Raw genomic sequence first — 18,337 nt, forward strand, 5'->3', positions numbered from 1 at the left:
TCTTTGGAAAAGGAACATTTAAAAGATCTGTGTGTACACTCGTGTGTGCGTGTATGTGTAGGTGTGTGTTTTGTGTGTGTGTGTTTGTGTGTGTGTGTGTGTGTGTGTGTGTGTGTTCAGATAGATGATAAATAGATAGGAAGAGAGAGACTGGGAGAGAAGGAATCATTGTTTTACTTCTGCTAGTATTTTTGCTTAAAATATACAATGTGGCCTCTGAGAATAATTCTTTTAAATAAAACAATTCATCAAAATAATTTAAATTGAAGTTTAAGAATGTAGAAAAGAAAAGCTTCTGCAAAGTTATTGATATAGAATGATTTTTGAAGCCAACCAAATAACAAATTTCTATTTGTGTTGGGAAAACAGAAAAGAACAAAAAATAGAAAAATTTGCAGTTACACAATAGGAAATCTTATCTGCACTCAAGATTTTCCTTGGAAATAGCAAATAAACTCTGATTCAGACTTGTTTTCACCCGTTTTTCTCTCTGCCTTCGGTTGCAAAACCAAACTCTTACTACTTCTTTCTCAAGATTCAGTTCTTCAGCCATCCTCATGATCTCCTGAGAGGAGGGTTTATTCTGTTCTCCAAAGTGTCTCTCCAGGGCACCTTTTGCAGCAATGCTGGGAGACCGGGTTGGGGAGCAGGCGGTGGGGGTGGAGAGACAGGGTAAGATTATGTTTTGGGCAGATCAAAATTAAATTAGGTTGAATTTTTAAGTATTAACATGAAAATAAAACTTAAAGACTCTTAAAACATTTTAAAACTCTTCGACAAAGATAGGTGTATGATTTGTCATATTTTTAGATACTTGTCTTTTGCAGGGTACCATTCATTACCAGCCACGGGAAGAAACAAGTAGAGGAACAGACTTTCTATGTTTATCCCGCTTTGCACCACAAGAGGGCACTGACTTCCTGGGAAGGAAGGGAAAGCTTCTGTAGGCGTTTCTAAAGGTCCCCCAGAAATCATTTGTTATTTACAATAGATGAAATGTTCAGTGAACAACTCACCAACCAAAACAAAACCTACATTTTAGCATTTCCTCTGTGAGCCTCATGGAGATTACAAAAAAATCAACAACAATCTTTCTAGTTTCAATTGTAAGAAGTCACCTTGGACTTTAAGATTCTAAAATACTGATTACTGATTTTGTTATTTTTAATAACATAAATGCCATATTGCCAGAGTAAGACTTGTATATAACAGGAAAGTAGAAATAGTCACTATTTTTAGAAATGATGGCTCAGTTTCTGTTTTATTCAAAACTTGTAGAGTAAACGTGTTCTTGAATCAAACAATACATAGTATTCCAACAAATGTTTAAAATTAATAGCTCTCCACTTCTTACTACTAAGTTATTGAAATCTGCTTTTTAAAATATATTTTGTATTTTTCAATTGGCTATATCCACCTTAAATTTATATGTTATGTTGCACCTATATTATGCTAAGAGCTTATTCCATTTGTAAAATGTCCTTTTCTTCCTCTAGAGACATTTAATATCTCAAAAGCATACCTTATAGTTGTTCTCCGTTTCCTTTTCCTTTCATTTACTCCCACTTTTTCATTGTATAAAGCTGAAATGGGGAAAACAGGGATAATTACAGAAACCAAGTAGGGTTTAAAACAACAAGTCAGATTTGGATTTCAAATGTTCATTATAAAGCTATGCAAAATAAAATCACCATACATTTTTTAATTTTTTTGCAACCTATGACATTTTGTATTACAAGTCCTAGATAACAAGGTTAATACAGAAACAAATATTAACTTTGCAAAGACAATTGTCTATAAATCATATCTCTATTTGCTTTTGTTGGAACTCTTGCTCTCAAAACTTGCTCTTTATCCAGCCTTGACATATTAGTATAAGTAGATCATTTTCTCACATTAAATCGCTCATTTGACAATTGCTTGTGCTATTCACTTGGAAGACTCGTGTGTGAAAATGCTCTGGTTACACTAGTATTAGGTTATAAAAACGATTACATGTACTATCACTACAGTATAGCATAAAGGTAAGAAAAAAGTCTGAATGTGTTTTAAAAATTTCATTTCACCGCTTCTCATCTATGCCACACAGTCCGGAAAGCCGTCCTCACGCAGCTGATCCTCTCACCATTTACCATCACAGTAAATTTATTCCTGCACTTGCATTAGCCTTCCTTCCTTTTAGTGTGATGAAACAAGACAGTTATTCTTCATCTCAAAGAAAAAAACACAAACCTAAACCTCAAACCTCTCGCTTTAGCATTGTTCCTACCAATCGATGCCACTGTTTTTAGGTTAAAACGTCCCAGAGCCTTCAGAGATGCAGCGTTAGTACCTCCCACTTGCTCAGCCTCCTCCAGCCACTTAGATAATATTGCTTTTAGTTTGCATGCATTTTTGAAGCTGAGCTGCAAGTTTTCAAATCGGCAGATAGTTGTTTGACTGAATTCCGAGCCGTGCACAGCTGCCAGGGCTTCCCCAACATTTGTTTGGGTGTACCCTGCGAAAGGAAAATGAAGGCCATTAGCTTCAGCTTTCAGGAATCATTCCTTTTGGTGCAAGATTGCATACATCTGCGAATCTTTGTCAATTACTCAATACCACTTTTAAGCATATATTTGTTGGTAAATTATAATTTTTTGTAAGGGTCAGTGTAAAATTGCCCTGTACTTCAAAAAAAATATTATTTCTAGTTAATTATTTTTTCCAGAAGTAAAAATCATTGATAGGAATATCTGCCATTCATAATTTTTAGCCAGATTGGATAGATGAGTCATTAGATCAGTGATGGCGAACCTTTGAGCTCGGCGTGCCAGCATTTTGAAAAACCCTAACTTAACTCTGGTGCCGTGTCACATATAGAAATTTTTTGATATTTGCAACCATAGTAAAACAAAGCGTTATATTTTTGATATTTATTTTATATATTAAATGCCATTTAACAAAGAAAAATCAACCAAAAAATGAGTTCGAATGTCACTTCTGACACGCGTGTCATAGGTTTGCCATCACTGCATTAGATAGTTAAAAATTCTTGTATTCTTTGTTATTATTATTAAATATCTGATGAATATGCTCAAAAGTCTATTGTATATTGAATATAATGCATAAAATAAATGGTGCTTTATTATAAATATTTTTATCTCAACTGTTAAGAGTGAAAAAAAATCAACTATATGTTGAAGGGTTCCAAGTAAAACTAAATATATGCTTACTTTTTCTAAAAACATGTCTATTATGAGACTTTAATCACCCAACATTTTATAAACACCTCCAAGCACATTTGTTACATCATTTGGTAATGCTTCTATCTCCTGGAAAAAGATTCTCATTGATTGTCTGGAACATTTTTAGAGTTCAAGTTGCTATGAACCATCAATATTGAATTTGAACCATTCACAGTAATAGATATATCAAACTGCAAATGAATGTTTTAAATTGTCTACTGCCATGTTTATTGCATATTGTAACTACATATTAATTCAGGGCCTACGGCTATATATATACCTGTATGCATAAAGTGGTTACATATGACACCCATGGATAAATATTATTACAAAATAACCTGTGGTTCATTCCACAACTACAGAAGTTTGAACTATCATTTTCAAACCCTTTTTGAAAAATTCACTATTTCATGAATTTAAATTAAGGTTAGTTGTTTCAGTTATTTTATTAAAAACACTTTTCAATAGAAAGTAAACAAAGGCTATGAACAGACAATTCACAGAAACAAAATTGCAAACGACTGTCAAACACATGACAGAAACTACCATGAAGTACGACTTTGAGCTATTTGATTTGCAAAGATCTAAAAGATTAATTGCATTTTTTCCTTCAATAACTATCTAACTATCCTATGTGCCAGTCACTGTTCTAAGTACTGAGGATATGTCATTAAGGAGAAAACAAAAGCAAACAAACAAACCAACAACCAAGCACCCCCGCTTTCATGGAGATCTGAGCGACCCTTACAAGGGACACTCATGATGGCAGTAAATTTGGTACAATGCCGACACAGACAAGTTTGACAACGTCTATCAAAATTACAAGTACTCCTACTTCTTGATCAAGCAATTTTGTTTTTAACACTTTTCCTGCACATATATTTGTATAGGTACAAAATGACATTTATGAAGTTAATGACTGTAGTATTGTTTTTAACAGAATAATATCAGAGACCACATAAATTTACCATCACTAGAGGACTGGTGAAATAAATTGTAAAATGGAATATGACATATTCATTTTTTTAAAAGAAAGCTGGCTGGAGCGGCTCAGTTGGTTGGGTGTCATCCCAAAAGGTTGCCAGTTTGATTCCTGTTTAGGGCACAGGCCCAGGTTTCAGGCTCCATCCCTGGTAGGGGGTGTGCAGGAGGCAGTTGATTAATCAATGTTTCACTCTCACATCAATGTTTTTTTTTTTCTCTCTCTCTCCTTCCCCCTTCCTCTCTTGCTTTAAAAAAAAGAAGAAAAAATCAATAAAGCCCTGGCCAGTTTGTTCAGTGGTTAGTGTTGGCCCACAGACCAAAGGGTCTCTACTTCAATTCCCTGTTCAGGGCATGTACCTTGGTTCTGTAGCCCTGGTAGGGGAGAGTGTAGAAGGCAACCAATGATATGTCTCTCTCACATATAAGTTTCTCTCTCTCTCTCCCTCCTAATCTCTAGAAATCAATGGAAAAAAATATCCTTGGGTGAGAATTTAAATAAATAAATAAATAAATAAATAAATAATAATCAATCTTTAAAAAAAAAATCACAAACTAATATTGAAAGCTCTCCAAAAATAGTTAAATAAAAAAAATCTGTATGTATTGACTTATATATGCATAAATACTCTAAAAGGATACACAAGAAACTAACAATATTGAAAAACAAGAAAATCAAGCAAAATGGATATGTTTTATATATATTCTTTTATGATTTTGAATAATATGAATGCATCATTTATTCAAAAGTTCAAATAAAATACTGTGTAGAGAAAACTGGGTACTTCTAAACTAATTTGAGGTGGTTAAGTTGAAAATAAGTGCCATTAATTTAAAAATCTATGTATTTTGGCTCTCAAAAATTTACAAGGAAATACAGGTTTTTGTAGGATTTTCACACTTGGATTAATTAAATCCACAGTAGAGATGGAAAATGAGAACTGTCTAGGACTTTTGAGCAGAATAGAATAGATTGAACAGTTATACAGTAAGGATCTGCAGACCAAGTGCATACCTAACTTAATTCTTCTCACTTTAAATTCATTGGCGAACTTTTCAAGTTCTCGAATTTCTGGGGAATCCATGTCTATTGGCTCTTCAACCAATTTACTTTTTCGCCTTAGTTCCTGCTTGAAATCGGGGGCCGTGGGGTCCTCTGCCAGGAGAGGCTGGTGCATGGGTGGAAAGCCATGGCTCAAGGTGTGGTCAGGAAACTTATAGAGACAAGGGGTTAAGCTGCCTGTAAGGAAACAAAGAAAGAAAATAAAGGGCTATTTGTAACTACCCACCACTTCTATACAAGCAAGGGTTTTGCCCATTAGAGTCCATTATTCTGCCACAGCCAGTCTGGATTCTAAAAAGGTAACTTCTATTCAGTCGTCTGAGGTCAGAGTAGCTTAGTATAAATGCAATTATTTATTTTCCACCTTCCCCAGAGCAACAAAAGCAAAGATAATGCCAAAGAAAATAAGCCTGGAATTGCAAATATTTAAAACAGAAATAAGCAAATACTTTCAGAAGTGTAAGTTTTTCACCATTTTCTTTTTTTAAGAAGACACACATTCCTGGGAATTTGAAGTTCAACTCCAGCAGAATGTATATTTTGATATCTATTAATCCATTGAACAAATAATCTGTGATGTTTTTTATAATCAAGTGACATGGTTAAGTGCTATGCTGGAAAGTTTTCTTAGGATCAGAAAATTGATTTTACAATAGTTAGAAGCCCGACTGTTTTATTAATAAATGTTTAACTTCACAGAGAAATAATTATGTCTTTTTAAAAATGTAACAAGAGCGGACAAAAAGAGAATTATGAGAACATAAACTACATTAATATGTTTTAAATATATTTGAGGAGTAGACATTAACAAAAGGTAACTTTTAAAGTTCTCTTAAAAAGTCAGCAACACGATTTTTTTGAAAAGTATTCAATATAGTGAAATTATTCCTGATAATTTTTAAGAAGCAAAAGGAAGAGTGTAATTCTAGATATGACAGGTAATCACCTATGAATAATAAAGCATTGTGTTGATTGAGTAGGTTAAATAATAAATCACAAAAACTAAAATATGTAAACATGTTTAAATTGCTTCCAGATTTCATTCTTCATTAGTAGAGAAGAGTCTGTCTCAGTTGGGGAGCTTGGGTGAGAGAATATAAGCCAAATTCCTAGACACTTTATTTTGGTTTTCTTCATCAATCCATTATGTTTTAATTGTAGGTATTTCACTTCAATTTATATTAAATAACACATGTATAACCAAGACACTTTGATATAAATAAAATATTTAGTAATTAATCATGTTTCTGAGTATTAATAAATATTTAAACTGAAAATAAATTACTACAGACTATATGCAATAATAATTCTTGGAAACACTGAAAATATACATCGAGTTTATACTACTTATAATTTCTTCATAAATAAATTCACAAATCAAAGACATGAGTAATAATGTATTTTGCCAGAATATTAAGATCTTACATTAATATGTCAATATGTAATGAGTAAAAGAATAGTGTAAGTCAGCAAATTGTCAGCTATTATTTATATGAGAATATGTAATTATAAAGTGGACCCCTATCCAATAGACTATATTCATTTTCTGAAGCAAAGTGGACATATAAGTGAGAGATTAAACAAAAAAGCATAAAATAAATTTAGATGTTTCACAGGTATGAAAAATATTTGAAAGAAGTAATTCCTATCTAAAAATATTTCATGGTACTTTACAAACCCAAATTATTCAGTTTTACTTTTTAAAAAGTCAGTTAATCATCCAATTAATGCGTTAGTGGATATTAAAGTGATCAAAGAAGATAAAAATGTTCAGAACAATTGTATCAATGTTTAATTTATTACATAGTTTATTTTTGGAAATGTTTATTAATTTTGGGATTCATTTTTAGCTTTCTATTAATTTTGGATTTTTTGTTAGTTGAAATAAAAGAAAGATTCATACATACAAGAAGAAAACTCATCACATTTATTTTGGCATCTAGTTAATATTTATCTCAAGACTTTTCTTTCACTTATGCTTTCAGAGTTGGTTCTTATATGTTAAAGAATTATACTTCTTTCATCACTCAGAAATATCAAATGCAACTTAATACACTTAATGATGAAATACTCTGAAAAACAATAAAAGCAGAGACAAGAAAATCAAGCTGCTGTTTGATTTTGCACATTTAATGTATTTTAAGTTTCTTTAGATAACTCGTTTAACCTATGTCAAATTATGTTTATTTTACACTAGAGGCCCAGTGCATAAATTCATGCACAGATAGGGTCCGTCTGGCCCGGGCCAATCAGGCTGGGAGAAGGGGACATGGGAGGTTGGCTGCTGGCCAGTCCCACTCCCAATTGGGGAGGTGGAGCCAGCCAGGGTGAGGGGCCACGGGCCATTGACCAGCTGGCCCTACCCCCCAGTCAAACTCCTGGTTGAGGGGACAATTTGCATATTAGGCTTTTATTATATAGGATAAGTAACTTTTGCATATATTTTACATGAGATGCCCTAAGGTCTGACTTGGTTAGCAATCTTGACCATTCCATTTCATTTTTTTGCTGATCATAGTCACACACTGCTACAAGCTTTCTAGGACACCTCATGCTGGGTTCATTACTCTTTTCTCATTTTCTTATTCTTATATAAACAAATGAGGTAGGAAGAATTTACAATTTTTTTACCCAAAATTTAAAATTTAGGAAACTTAAGTAAAAGTAAATTAAATGACTTTCCTTGGATGCCATAAAGAATTAACTATACAGTTGAAATTAGAACTAAAATCCCATGAACATTGCAATAAACCCCATCAAAATTCCACTCAGGTAGATCAAATTCTTTCTTTAAAAGACTTCTGCAGTTTAAATTCATTAGTCTACATTAAAACAAATATTTTCAGACAAAAATATTATAATTATTTATTAAAATATTAGAAGTGGGCCATCTCTATTTCCAGAAAATGTTAAAGGTATTTTATATATTATAAATTATCTGGAAAACAAACATTCAGAAAGTAAATTTGATCATGTGTCTGAAAAGTGCACAGGAAATGCCATGTTCAACGGCTTGGCATCCAGAGCAAAAAGGAAAACGTGTGATATGTCTTTATTTTTCATTAAGTGAGTGTATCCGCAATTATACACAGGGACACAGTTTTTCTGGAACTAACCCTAAACAGAAATTCATAATGAGTCATTAGCACAGCCAAACACAGTACATTTTCTATTATCTGATCCTGTATTTGGGGGAGAGGAGGGATTGATCAGTATGGTATATGTGGCAAGATATTTTTAAAATATTCCTAAAGCTTTGCCCCCACTGGCGTAGCTCAGTGGTTGAGCATCCACCTATGAACCAGGAGGTCACAGTTCGATTCCCTGTCAGGGCACATGCTCAGGTTGTGGGTTCGATCCTCAGTGTAGGTTGGGCTCGATCCTCGGTGTAGGTAATGTGGGAGGCAGCCATTCAATGATTCTTTTTCATCCTTGATGTTTCTATCTCTTTCTCTCCCTTCCTCTCTAAAAATCAATAAAACATAATTTTAAATACACACACACACACACACACACACCCATATATATATATATTTCTAAAGCCTAGATAGGGAAAAAGCAAGGTAAAAGATGCTGTGACTCCTGTACAATGGTGAGTCTCACATTCAACTTCCCAGAGATTAATAAAGCAAAGTTGTCTGTAAGCCTAGACAAGCACTCATCTAAATAGCTTGGAAGTGTCTGCATATTCTTCACAGCCCAGCTATATTTTCACATTGCAAATGAATCTACTACAGCCTTGCTGAATTGCTCCATATGTGTCTCTGTCTGGGGGAGCAGAGGTGAATCTTTAAGGCAGGCAACGGGGATGAGGAGGGCTCGCCTTGCAGGGCACTGGTTCAATGTACCGTGGTACCCGGGCAAATTGCGCTCCTGCAGCATGTGGCTCTGACAGATGCTGACAATGTCTTTGAGGTCACGGGCTTGAAGCCTTAAAGGAACAAACACAGGAAGTAGAGAAACAAAGCAAAATACTCTGCCTTGTTGTAGACATACAAGAATGTGCATTTGAATATTTCTATTTTCTTTTTCCCCCCGTGCATGACAATGTGAAGAAAATCCTAAGTTTGAATTGTGACCTTTTCTCTTTTGGGTACTGGTAAATCCTATCCATGTACAACAGGAGTCCTCTGCAGGGCTTTGTAAATTAAGTTTATTTGGAACACAGCCACGTCCATTTGTTTACATATTGCCTGTAGCTGCTTTCCTGCTACCACTTGAGTAGCTGCAACAGAGACTAAAAAACAGGGAAAATAAATCAGGTTACAGCCACTGAGAGACCCTTCATGATTCAGAGGCAAAAGACCTTCAGAATTACTCCTTCCCTCAGAGTCAACACAACCAGAACAAGTTAGGTGGAGGGGGGCGAGAAAAAAAAAGAAAATTTGAGAATGAAGAGATGAGCTCCAAAGTAGGCTATTTCTTTTTCTTTTTTTTAAATTTTGTTTTATTGCTTAAAGTAATACAAAGAGTATTACATATGTCTCCTCCCCGCCCCCCCTTGACATTCCAACTAGAGTGGGCACTTTCAGCCATAGTCATCTTTTCTTTATTATCTGCTCATTAAAGCAAAATGGGCATTCATGTTCTTGATTGATTCCCAAACCTCAGCTATTTTGCTTTCCTCTTAAAATTAGTTTTTAAACAAGGACTCTCATACCAGGTCTTGGTTTGGACATTATGTAATATAACCCTGCTGGGTTAAACATGAAGTACATGGAGCTGATTTGCTCAGTTTCACAGGCGGGTGGGCGTGGGCGGGCAGGCAGGGTGGACATTCCATTGAGCTTGTTTTCTTTCACCTTGCTTAGGAAACTAGAGAAGAGAAACAATTCCAGACACCCAAGAATCAAAGTTTTGAGAGTGTTTGCTGTTATTTTATTTTGTTTAGGAGAGATTTGAATAGCATTTATAATTCCCTGGTTGCTGCTATCAATACTGCAGGCTGTTGAATTATCTAAATTCTCAGAAGTAAAGAGACAGAAGAAGGAATTCAGCTGCAAGAGTATCTGAAGAGAAGAGCAAAAGAGAAAGACAGGTTGAGTTGGTTAAAATTAGCCCCAACTCAACTGTAATAAGGTTGTGATATCCATTCAACTTAAATATGAAGAGACTAAAACTTAAAGATGTTAATGGCTTGAACAAGGCTCAAAATTAGTTTATGGTGTGGCTAACTCATTGCTCCCAATTAGTCTGTCTCTTTGGACCAGGAGGCACAGTGAATTAATCTGATAATTAATGTCTTCCCTACTAACAAAGTATTGGCTATAGCTTTTCCTTTTCAGTGGGTTACTCATTTAATGAAATGCTCAAACTAAATGTAAGCATCAGAGTCTAGGTAATAAAATAACCACATTAAAATAAAGCAATACCACATCCTTTGAAATATAGCACTTTCTGTAGCTCCACTGTTATATGGAATAGGTGACAAGGAACTGCCTTTGTTCTTGATAAGATGCTTCCATGGGTTGTGTAGAGGTGGTTTATTTGATGAACGCCTTGAGACTACTCAGAAAATTCAAATGACATAACCGGGTTTCTCTTTTGTGTTTTATACCTCTACTGTCTTATTTCTGAATTCGTGTGTTTTATAACTCAATTTGTGTAGCTTCTCTGGGGATAAATGCAGGAGAGTTCAGATTCTCTGACTTTAATCTGCGGTGATGCAAATGCTAATACTGAATATATGTCAAAATAGTGACATTCATACAAATTAGAAAGCATATCACATTTTAATGATAGCACTCTCAAAATATATTTGAATATAATCTCTGTGCTTCCTGGGGAGTTTTTCTTGACGTAACAAACATATTTAATTTTGTTTTAAGACTACAGTGATACCTCCAAATCTTAGGGTAACATTTTTGCTTTTGATGTCGCCAACCCAGGCTTTGCATTACTTTAAAGTGTTTTCCAGGGGCCTCTCTGGGTTTGTTGAGTGCCTGCCAGGAACCTCGCACCAGCACAACCTGAGCTGCCTGAGCTTGTTCACTCCAGTCCTGGAAACAGGACGGATTTTAGAATTCTCAGGCCAGCTGGGAACTCACTAGCCTGCAGGCACTGGCCTTGATCTGGTGGGAAGGGAGGTGATAGTAAAATCTGTCTTAAAGTATTTGGTCTGTGGCTGATTTTATCTTTGTGCTGACTTTGGTCCATCGCTGCCTGTTGCTGGGTTTTGAGGATGCATGAAGCCGCACTTGGCTCCAGGGGAATCGCTGTGAATGAAAAGCAAGGCCTCTGCTGGGAAAGAGCAGCACACAACCACGTGCCTGTCAATCCCTGTCTTCATAATCAAATGCGGGGGAGGCCCAGGGAAGCATTCTGCCTGCACCTCTAGTGGCTAAACGCGTGTCATTGTACTCTTCTATAAAGAATGTGGTTTCTCATCAATGAGGGCTGTTCTCATTAACCATGAATACTGATTACTGAATGTCTGAATCATAAGTGATCAGTTTTCAAAGGGGAAGAAAAAAAGTATGGCTTTCCTTATCCTATATAATAAAAGAGAAACATGCAAATTAATCATCCCTCTGCTACACTCAAGCCACGCCCACAAGCCACGCCCACACACCAATCACGAGTGAGTATGCAAATTAACCCAACTAAGATGGTGGCGGCCATGGAGCTGGAGCGAGCAGAAGGCTTGGGTTGCCCCCGGCGATGGAGAAGCCAAGCTTCCCGCCTGCCCTGGCCAGACCTGGGCTCCGCTCAAGGCTACAACGTTTCAATTATAGAAGACAAATAAATCCCAGAAAAAAAGAAAGAAAAAAAGGAGAGGCTGGGAGCTTGGGTCACCGGGGGTGTGACCAGCTTGAAAACGGCCATCAGCCCCTCGCCCAGGCTGGCCAGGCACCCCAGCGGGACTTCCCCACTCAGAAGGGGCTGTGGGCAGCCTGAAAACAGCCCTAACCCCCTCACCCAGGCTGGCCACACCCCCTTGGGATGAGGGTCACCGATGGGGGCTTGGCCAGCCTGAAAATGGCCCTCAGCCCCTCACCCAAGCTGGCCAGGCACTCCAGCGGGGACCTCCACCCTGAAGGGTGTGTGGCCAGCCTGAAAACTGCCCTCAGCCCTTACCCAGGCTGGCCAGGCACCCCAGCAGAACCCCCACCCTGAGAGGGGACACCCTTCAGGGCAAACCAGCTGGCCCCCACCCGTGCACCAGGCCTCTATTCTATATAATAAAAGGGTAATATGCAAATTGACCCTAACAGCAGAACGACTGGGAATGACTGGCCACTAAGACACACGCTGACCACCAGGGGCCAGATGCTCAATGCAGGAGCTGCCCCCTGGTGGTCAGTGCGTTCCCACAGGGGGAGCTCTGCTGAGCCACAAGCCAGGCTGCCAGCTGCCAGCACAGCGGTGGTGGCAGGAGCCTCTTCCGCTTCCTCAGCAGCACTAAGGATGTCAGACTGCAGCTTAGGCCTGCTCCCCACTGGCAAGTGGACATCCCCCGAGGGCTCCCGGCTGCCAGAGGGATGTCTGACTGCCAGCTTGGGCCTGATCCCCCAGGAAACGGGCCTAAACCAGCAGGTAGACATCCCCTGAGGGGTCCCAGACTATGAGAGGGCACAAGCTGGGCTGAGGGACCCCCCGCTGAGTGCACAAATTTTTGTGCACTGGGCCTCTAGTTTCTTAATAATTAAAAAGAGACATTAGAATTTACAGGTAGTATTTAAGAACATCAGTCTTCATTTTACCATAAGGTGACAATACTAACTTATTCAGAATGCTGCTTCATAGACTGAAGAGAAGCTAATAGTTCTGAAATACTTTAATTTAAAGTTTTCATGTTTTATTTAGTTTTAAACTGAGAAATTAATGATTGATAAATTCCTTTATCTAAAGTTTCTTTCTCAGTCTTACTTGTGTGCACAGGTACACACATACACTTGTATTCTCACATAGAGCTTTAGTAGCTTATTGTCACCCATAATGTTTCTCTCCCCGAAGCAGGAATAAATACAAAACATCAAAGATTGTCTAAAATATTGGTGTACAAAAAGAATTTAAAACATTAAAATATAAAATCATTAAAATGTTTTCTTTGGTCATAACCTAAAATTAAGTCATGAGTTTTATGATGAGTGGATCCCTTTGGTCAGATGTTTCCCTTTCTTAAGAAATATGCTATCAATGCCTCAGACAAGCATTACTAAGTAAGTAGTCTTGATCTAGTGATGTTTTATTTATCCAGAAAAGAAACGTAGGTAACTTTCAGGTCAAGATTCTCTTAGACCCAGAGAATTCATCTAAGTTTCCCCAAACTCAATTTCATATACAAAGACAACTTTTCTTACCTGCCATCACTCCGTAGGTTGATGGCTGATTTCCATAATGACAGGAAGGAACAGAGTAATGAAGTCCTGTTGCTGTGTTTTCCAACGTTGTCACCGGGAAATATGTACGCAAGCATTTAGAAGTTTGAATCAAAGACAAAATAGATGGGACTGGTAAGAAAATGTATGATGATTCAAGACATGTTCATTTCATTTCAAAAATACACATTTATGCCATTCTTAAATTGACATGACAATTGTTTGTTTTCATTTGGGGAAAGTTCTCTGAGTAAGTTAAAACTAGGGGGTGCCCTAGCTGGTTTTGCTCAGTGGATAGAGCACTGGCCTGCAGACTGAAGGGTCCCAGGTTTGATTGTGGTCAAGGGCACATGCCCGGTTTTGGGGCTGGATCCCCAGAAGCGGTCATGCAGGAGGCAGCCAATCAATGATTCTCTCTCATCATTGATGTTTTTATCTCTCTCTCTTCCTCCCTCTCTGAAATCAGTAAAAATATTTTTTAAAACAAAATAAAACAAAACAAAAAACTAGGGAGTTAAAGATTGTCAAGTAGTGAGATAAAAAAAAAATCATCAGTGGACAGTAGCCTTTACTGACTATCCTATGCTCTGTGAGGGGGATGACTGACCAGTTTGGACTTGGCTAATTGAGAGTTGCAGAATTTGTTCAGGCTTCATCCAATATAGACATCGTAACAAACTGGCTAGAGGAATAGTCTCTTAAAATTCTTGTGTAAAATGGTATTATAAAGTGGTCTTTCACTGGAAGAAAGACTACAGAAATGGACTCTTGAACTGTTTTTATATTGGTTATTCTGCTAACATATTTTTTCCATCAAAGAGGAAATGGCACAGCAACTAAGCTCCTATTCTATACAATCATGAAAATCCCACTAAATTTAGAGGTTTGTGCAAACTCTGTGACAATGTATAATGTGTTCATGTTGCTGTTGAGACCTTGAGGCCATCGCTTTCTGCATCCACACAATCAATTTGACATTCCAATGATAAAACTGTTCAAAAAATAAGTTGATTGTTGAGTGGTGATGTCTATAAAGGTTGTACCTACTATATACACACAAACTTGTTCATAAGTAGTTACATGCTTCATGGAGTCAATGTGTAATTTGAAAGTAAATTTAAATTACTAAACTTTTTAAAATCAAGCTTTAAACATGAAAAAACAAGATGACTAAAACCAGGGAATATTCACACTAATTAATGTTTCTTCACATATTTAATTTTCTTATTCTCCGTCATATCCTGAATATAGCATTTGCTTTTCATAAATATAGTATAGGCATATCTTCTTGAACAAATATCTAAGAGATATTAAAAAGTAGGGAATTTGGATCTTTTGAAAATATTAAAATATTATCTAGTAATTAAAGTCATCAGGTCTCCTAAAAAATAAATCATTTTTCTCTAACTATAGAACAATGTTTAATATTTTAAAATATCTGCATAAATTCCCACTTTACAATTGACACGTAGAAAGAACTAAAGTTATTTTATATTACTATTACACAAACCTTGCTCCGCATTGCAAAATTAAACAAATAAACACAAAACAAGAGCTCTTATTATTATAACCATTATTTCAAATACTTATTTGGACAAATGATTATGATCTGATGAAAAATATAAATTCAATGCTATTATCATTTAAAATACATTTAGGTCATTTTTACTCATCATATTTTTTTTTACTTTATAAAGTTTAAATACATTTTGTTTCTCTGATTTTGAGCAGTTGGATAAATGATAGGCTAACTTATTAAATATGTTACTTACTTATTTAAAAATAAATACATCTTAAAAATAAATGGGGTTTTGAGTCTAAACTTGCTAAATCATTACCTCAATTCTAAATTTTATTTTCATTCTGAAATAATATTCACACAGTAAATTAAACAAACATTATATTATTCTCCTAGCCCCTATTTATAGAAAACTCTATTATTAAAAATATACAATTAGCTAGTGATAGTTTAAATTTTTATAGCACAAATTTTAAAAAAATATATTTTATTATGATTTCAAGAAACATGTTTCATTATACTTCCATTATTACCTTTCAAGTTAAATAATGAGAATATTAGGTAGGTGAAAAAGATTTCAACATTAATGACTTTGCCAAAGTCTAGCTATGTAGTTACTATATTCTTTAAAATACAGCTGAAGATTAATGCTGAATTTACATATATATTTGAAATCTTACTAATTATAATATAAAGCCTAAATCATTTAAATCAGAATATAAATTTATCAACTCAAATTTTGCTTTCTAAATGTATAATATTTTCCCTATTTAGATTGCTTTCAAAACAAGTGGAAAATAAACATAGCACATTGCTATTTAATAGAAGAAATGTATTCAAGACTTAGTCTATTTATAATTCTATTTTAAAACACTTACTTTACTATATAATTAAAGAATGAATTATGCATTAGCAAAACATATTTATTTGTGTTTCAGACAATTTATTTGAATTTTCAAGTTTAATTTTTATTTAAGAAAGTTATGTAAAGAAAATATTAAAACTTGGTTAGAGGTTGAAATCTCTTCAGAACTCAGTTCCTGGGCTCTAAAGGTTATATATTGCTTCTAGTTTTTATTTTTGAGTTTTGAATTATGCTAAAAGTAAGTTTATTAAAATTACTTAATTAGTTTATTCTTTGAAATCCATTGTTGTTGGTATTGGGAATCATTTAGTTGTGTTCACGATGAAGTATTTGGCTGGTTTTATAATAGTAGCAAATGTAATCTAAAAAACAAATTTTTAAGTTAAGAAAATTACTGCTTTAAAACACTAAATTATTTTAGACTATTTCTTTAGTTTTGCTGTGTATCCATAAACTTCCAATTAAAATGATTTTTGGATTAAAAATAGCCAAATTTACTGCTTACTTATATAAAAAAAACAGATCTTTACAATGAAACCAAAAATAAGTTAAATTACGACACTTACTAATATTGCTTGAAAAATTTCTTAGATATTTTGACTTCTTCAATATCCTTAATATTTAACTTTAAACATATGAAACTGAAAGGAAAAATAAAACTAGCAAAGATATCTAAATTAACAAGATCCAAAGCATCCATTCTGAAATCTTTAGGCCCAGCCACCGGCAGACTGTTATTGGAGTCAGTACCTGTAGACATCACATTGGTGGTATGGTTGGAGACTGGTAGGCACTCGGCAGCGCTGTGATGCATTATCAGAGGCAGAGTTGCAGAAGACTCAGAATTAAGAGGTATAAAGGTATCAGCCGAAGTAAAAGGTTGGCAACTCATTCCCACAGTGAGTAGAAAAATTAGGAGAATTGTTGCTCCCCAAATCAGAGTTTTATTCTATTACTGTCTCAAAGGGCTGTTTCAAATCTCACTACCTGCATATATACATCAGGAAGGCTCTGAAGCGCCAAGAGGGCGCGTGCTGGTATTTATACTGCAGGGAAAGCCCTTTATACATGTTAATCATCTTTTCCCAGGGGTATTGCTTTATCATGTGAACTGCCTTCCTTCTACCTCAAACATAATCCAAGCCCCACAGGAAAGCTTGTTCTGGGTATAGATTGAGGGTAAGGGAGAAATCTGAAACTTTTTCTGACAGCTTCAGTAATGCAGACCTTTTAGAAAGAAATAAACTTAAATAAAAGTGTCCCTCAAAGAAATAATGTTACAATAAATTGAAAAATAGGTGCCTTTTTGTTATTAACACATATGTACATGACAAATGTATATATATGTTTTCCTTTTTTGATAACCTTGCATTAAACTTACAAAAAACAAGAGAACATACTATACAATTATAAGAAATTATGAATATTTAAGTTTAAATTGAAAGAAGCATAGATGACTAAATATGAGAATTAATATATAACTACTGATTCACATTAAATGATGCACCTTTGAAAAATCTGTGGAAACCAATTTCATTTTTATAATATTACTAGTGCCCTGGTGCATGAAATTCATGCATATTAAAAGGGGATTAATTAGAGGAAATATTTTAATATTGCTATTTGCCCTTTCTCTATAATAGAAGTGTCAGAGATGAAAGAAAATTAGTAAAATGTATACAAAAATCTTCCTCCTGTCAGAGTCTGGGGTGTGCCACAGGAACCAGAGTCAAATCCCTGTCTGCCGCGGTGCCTCAAAATTGCGTGAGACCCAGACCCAGCCGGCCCACCCCCATTGGGAGAGATCCAGACCCGGCTGGCCCCACCCTTGTCAAGCCCTGTTGGGCCAAGGGGGCGCAGCCTCAGCCTGGTGCCAGGGTGGGCAGTGCAGCCTGAGGTCCCCTGTCAAGCCCCACTGGGCCGGGGATGCAGCCTGAGGTCCCCTAGCCCAGCCCTGGAGTGGGGGGAATGGCCTGAGGTCCCCCAGCCTGGGCCAGGGCGGGGAGCATGCTGTGAGGTCCCTGTCAAGCCCCGCCAGGTGGGGGTTGTGGCCTGAGATCCCCTGTCAAGCCCCGCCAGGCGAGAGGGCACAGCCTGAGGTCCCCCGTCAAACCAGCCTGGTGGGGGATGCAGCCTTAGGTCCCACAGAACTGGGGTGGGGGCATGGCCTGAAGTGCCCCTTCAAGTCCTGCTGGGCGGGGGGCGTGGCCTCAGGTCCCCTGGCCCAATGCCAGGGCAGGGGGCATGGCCTGAGTTGCCCCGTCAAGCCCTGTTGGGCGCAGGGCACGGCCTGAGGTAACAGGCCTGGCGCTGGGGCAAGGGGCACAGCCTGATGTCCCCTATCAAGCCCCACTGGGCAGGGGG

General features: G+C 36.5%; 1 protein-coding gene across 2 annotated transcripts; it reads right to left on the reverse strand.

The window, feature by feature from the left end:
- Nucleotides 1-415: 415 nt before the first annotated feature.
- POU1F1 (POU class 1 homeobox 1) lies at nucleotides 416-16,865 on the reverse strand. 2 transcript variants are annotated; one of them, XM_070403500.1, is made up of 6 exons: nucleotides 16,724-16,865; nucleotides 13,572-13,643; nucleotides 5,221-5,445; nucleotides 2,333-2,497; nucleotides 1,523-1,583; nucleotides 416-626 (listed from the first exon to the last, which is right to left on the reverse strand). In XM_070403500.1, the coding sequence occupies exons 1-6, from the start codon at nucleotides 16,863-16,865 to the stop codon at nucleotides 416-418; spliced, it is 876 nt and encodes a 291-aa protein (XP_070259601.1). The 2 variants fall into 2 exon arrangements, with proteins under 2 accessions (XP_070259601.1, XP_070259600.1); XM_070403499.1 differs by having other exon boundaries at nucleotides 13,572-13,721.
- Between the last annotated feature and the right edge of the window lie 1,472 nt (nucleotides 16,866-18,337).

The sequence above is a fragment of the Myotis yumanensis genome, unplaced genomic scaffold, assembly GCF_028538775.1.
Source record: "Myotis yumanensis isolate MYYU_CA2020_CCGP unplaced genomic scaffold, mMyoYum1.0.hap1 SCAF_2, whole genome shotgun sequence".
Classification (NCBI taxonomy): Eukaryota; Metazoa; Chordata; class Mammalia; order Chiroptera; family Vespertilionidae; genus Myotis; species Myotis yumanensis.

What these genes read in the sequence shown, in the direction of transcription:
- POU1F1 (XM_070403499.1), bottom strand. Translation starts at nt 16,865, where the DNA reads ATGAGTTGCCAACCTTTTACTTCGGCTGATACCTTTATACCTCTTAAT. An exon ending in CACCAATGTGATGTCTACAG is followed by an intron (nt 13,722 to 16,723) that starts GTACTGACTCCA and finishes TTTTCTTACCAG; the next exon opens with TCCCATCTATTTTGTCTTTG. An exon ending in AAACGGAGAACAACTATAAG is followed by an intron (nt 627 to 1,522) that starts GTATGCTTTTGA and finishes CCGGTCTCCCAG; the next exon opens with CATTGCTGCAAAAGGTGCCC.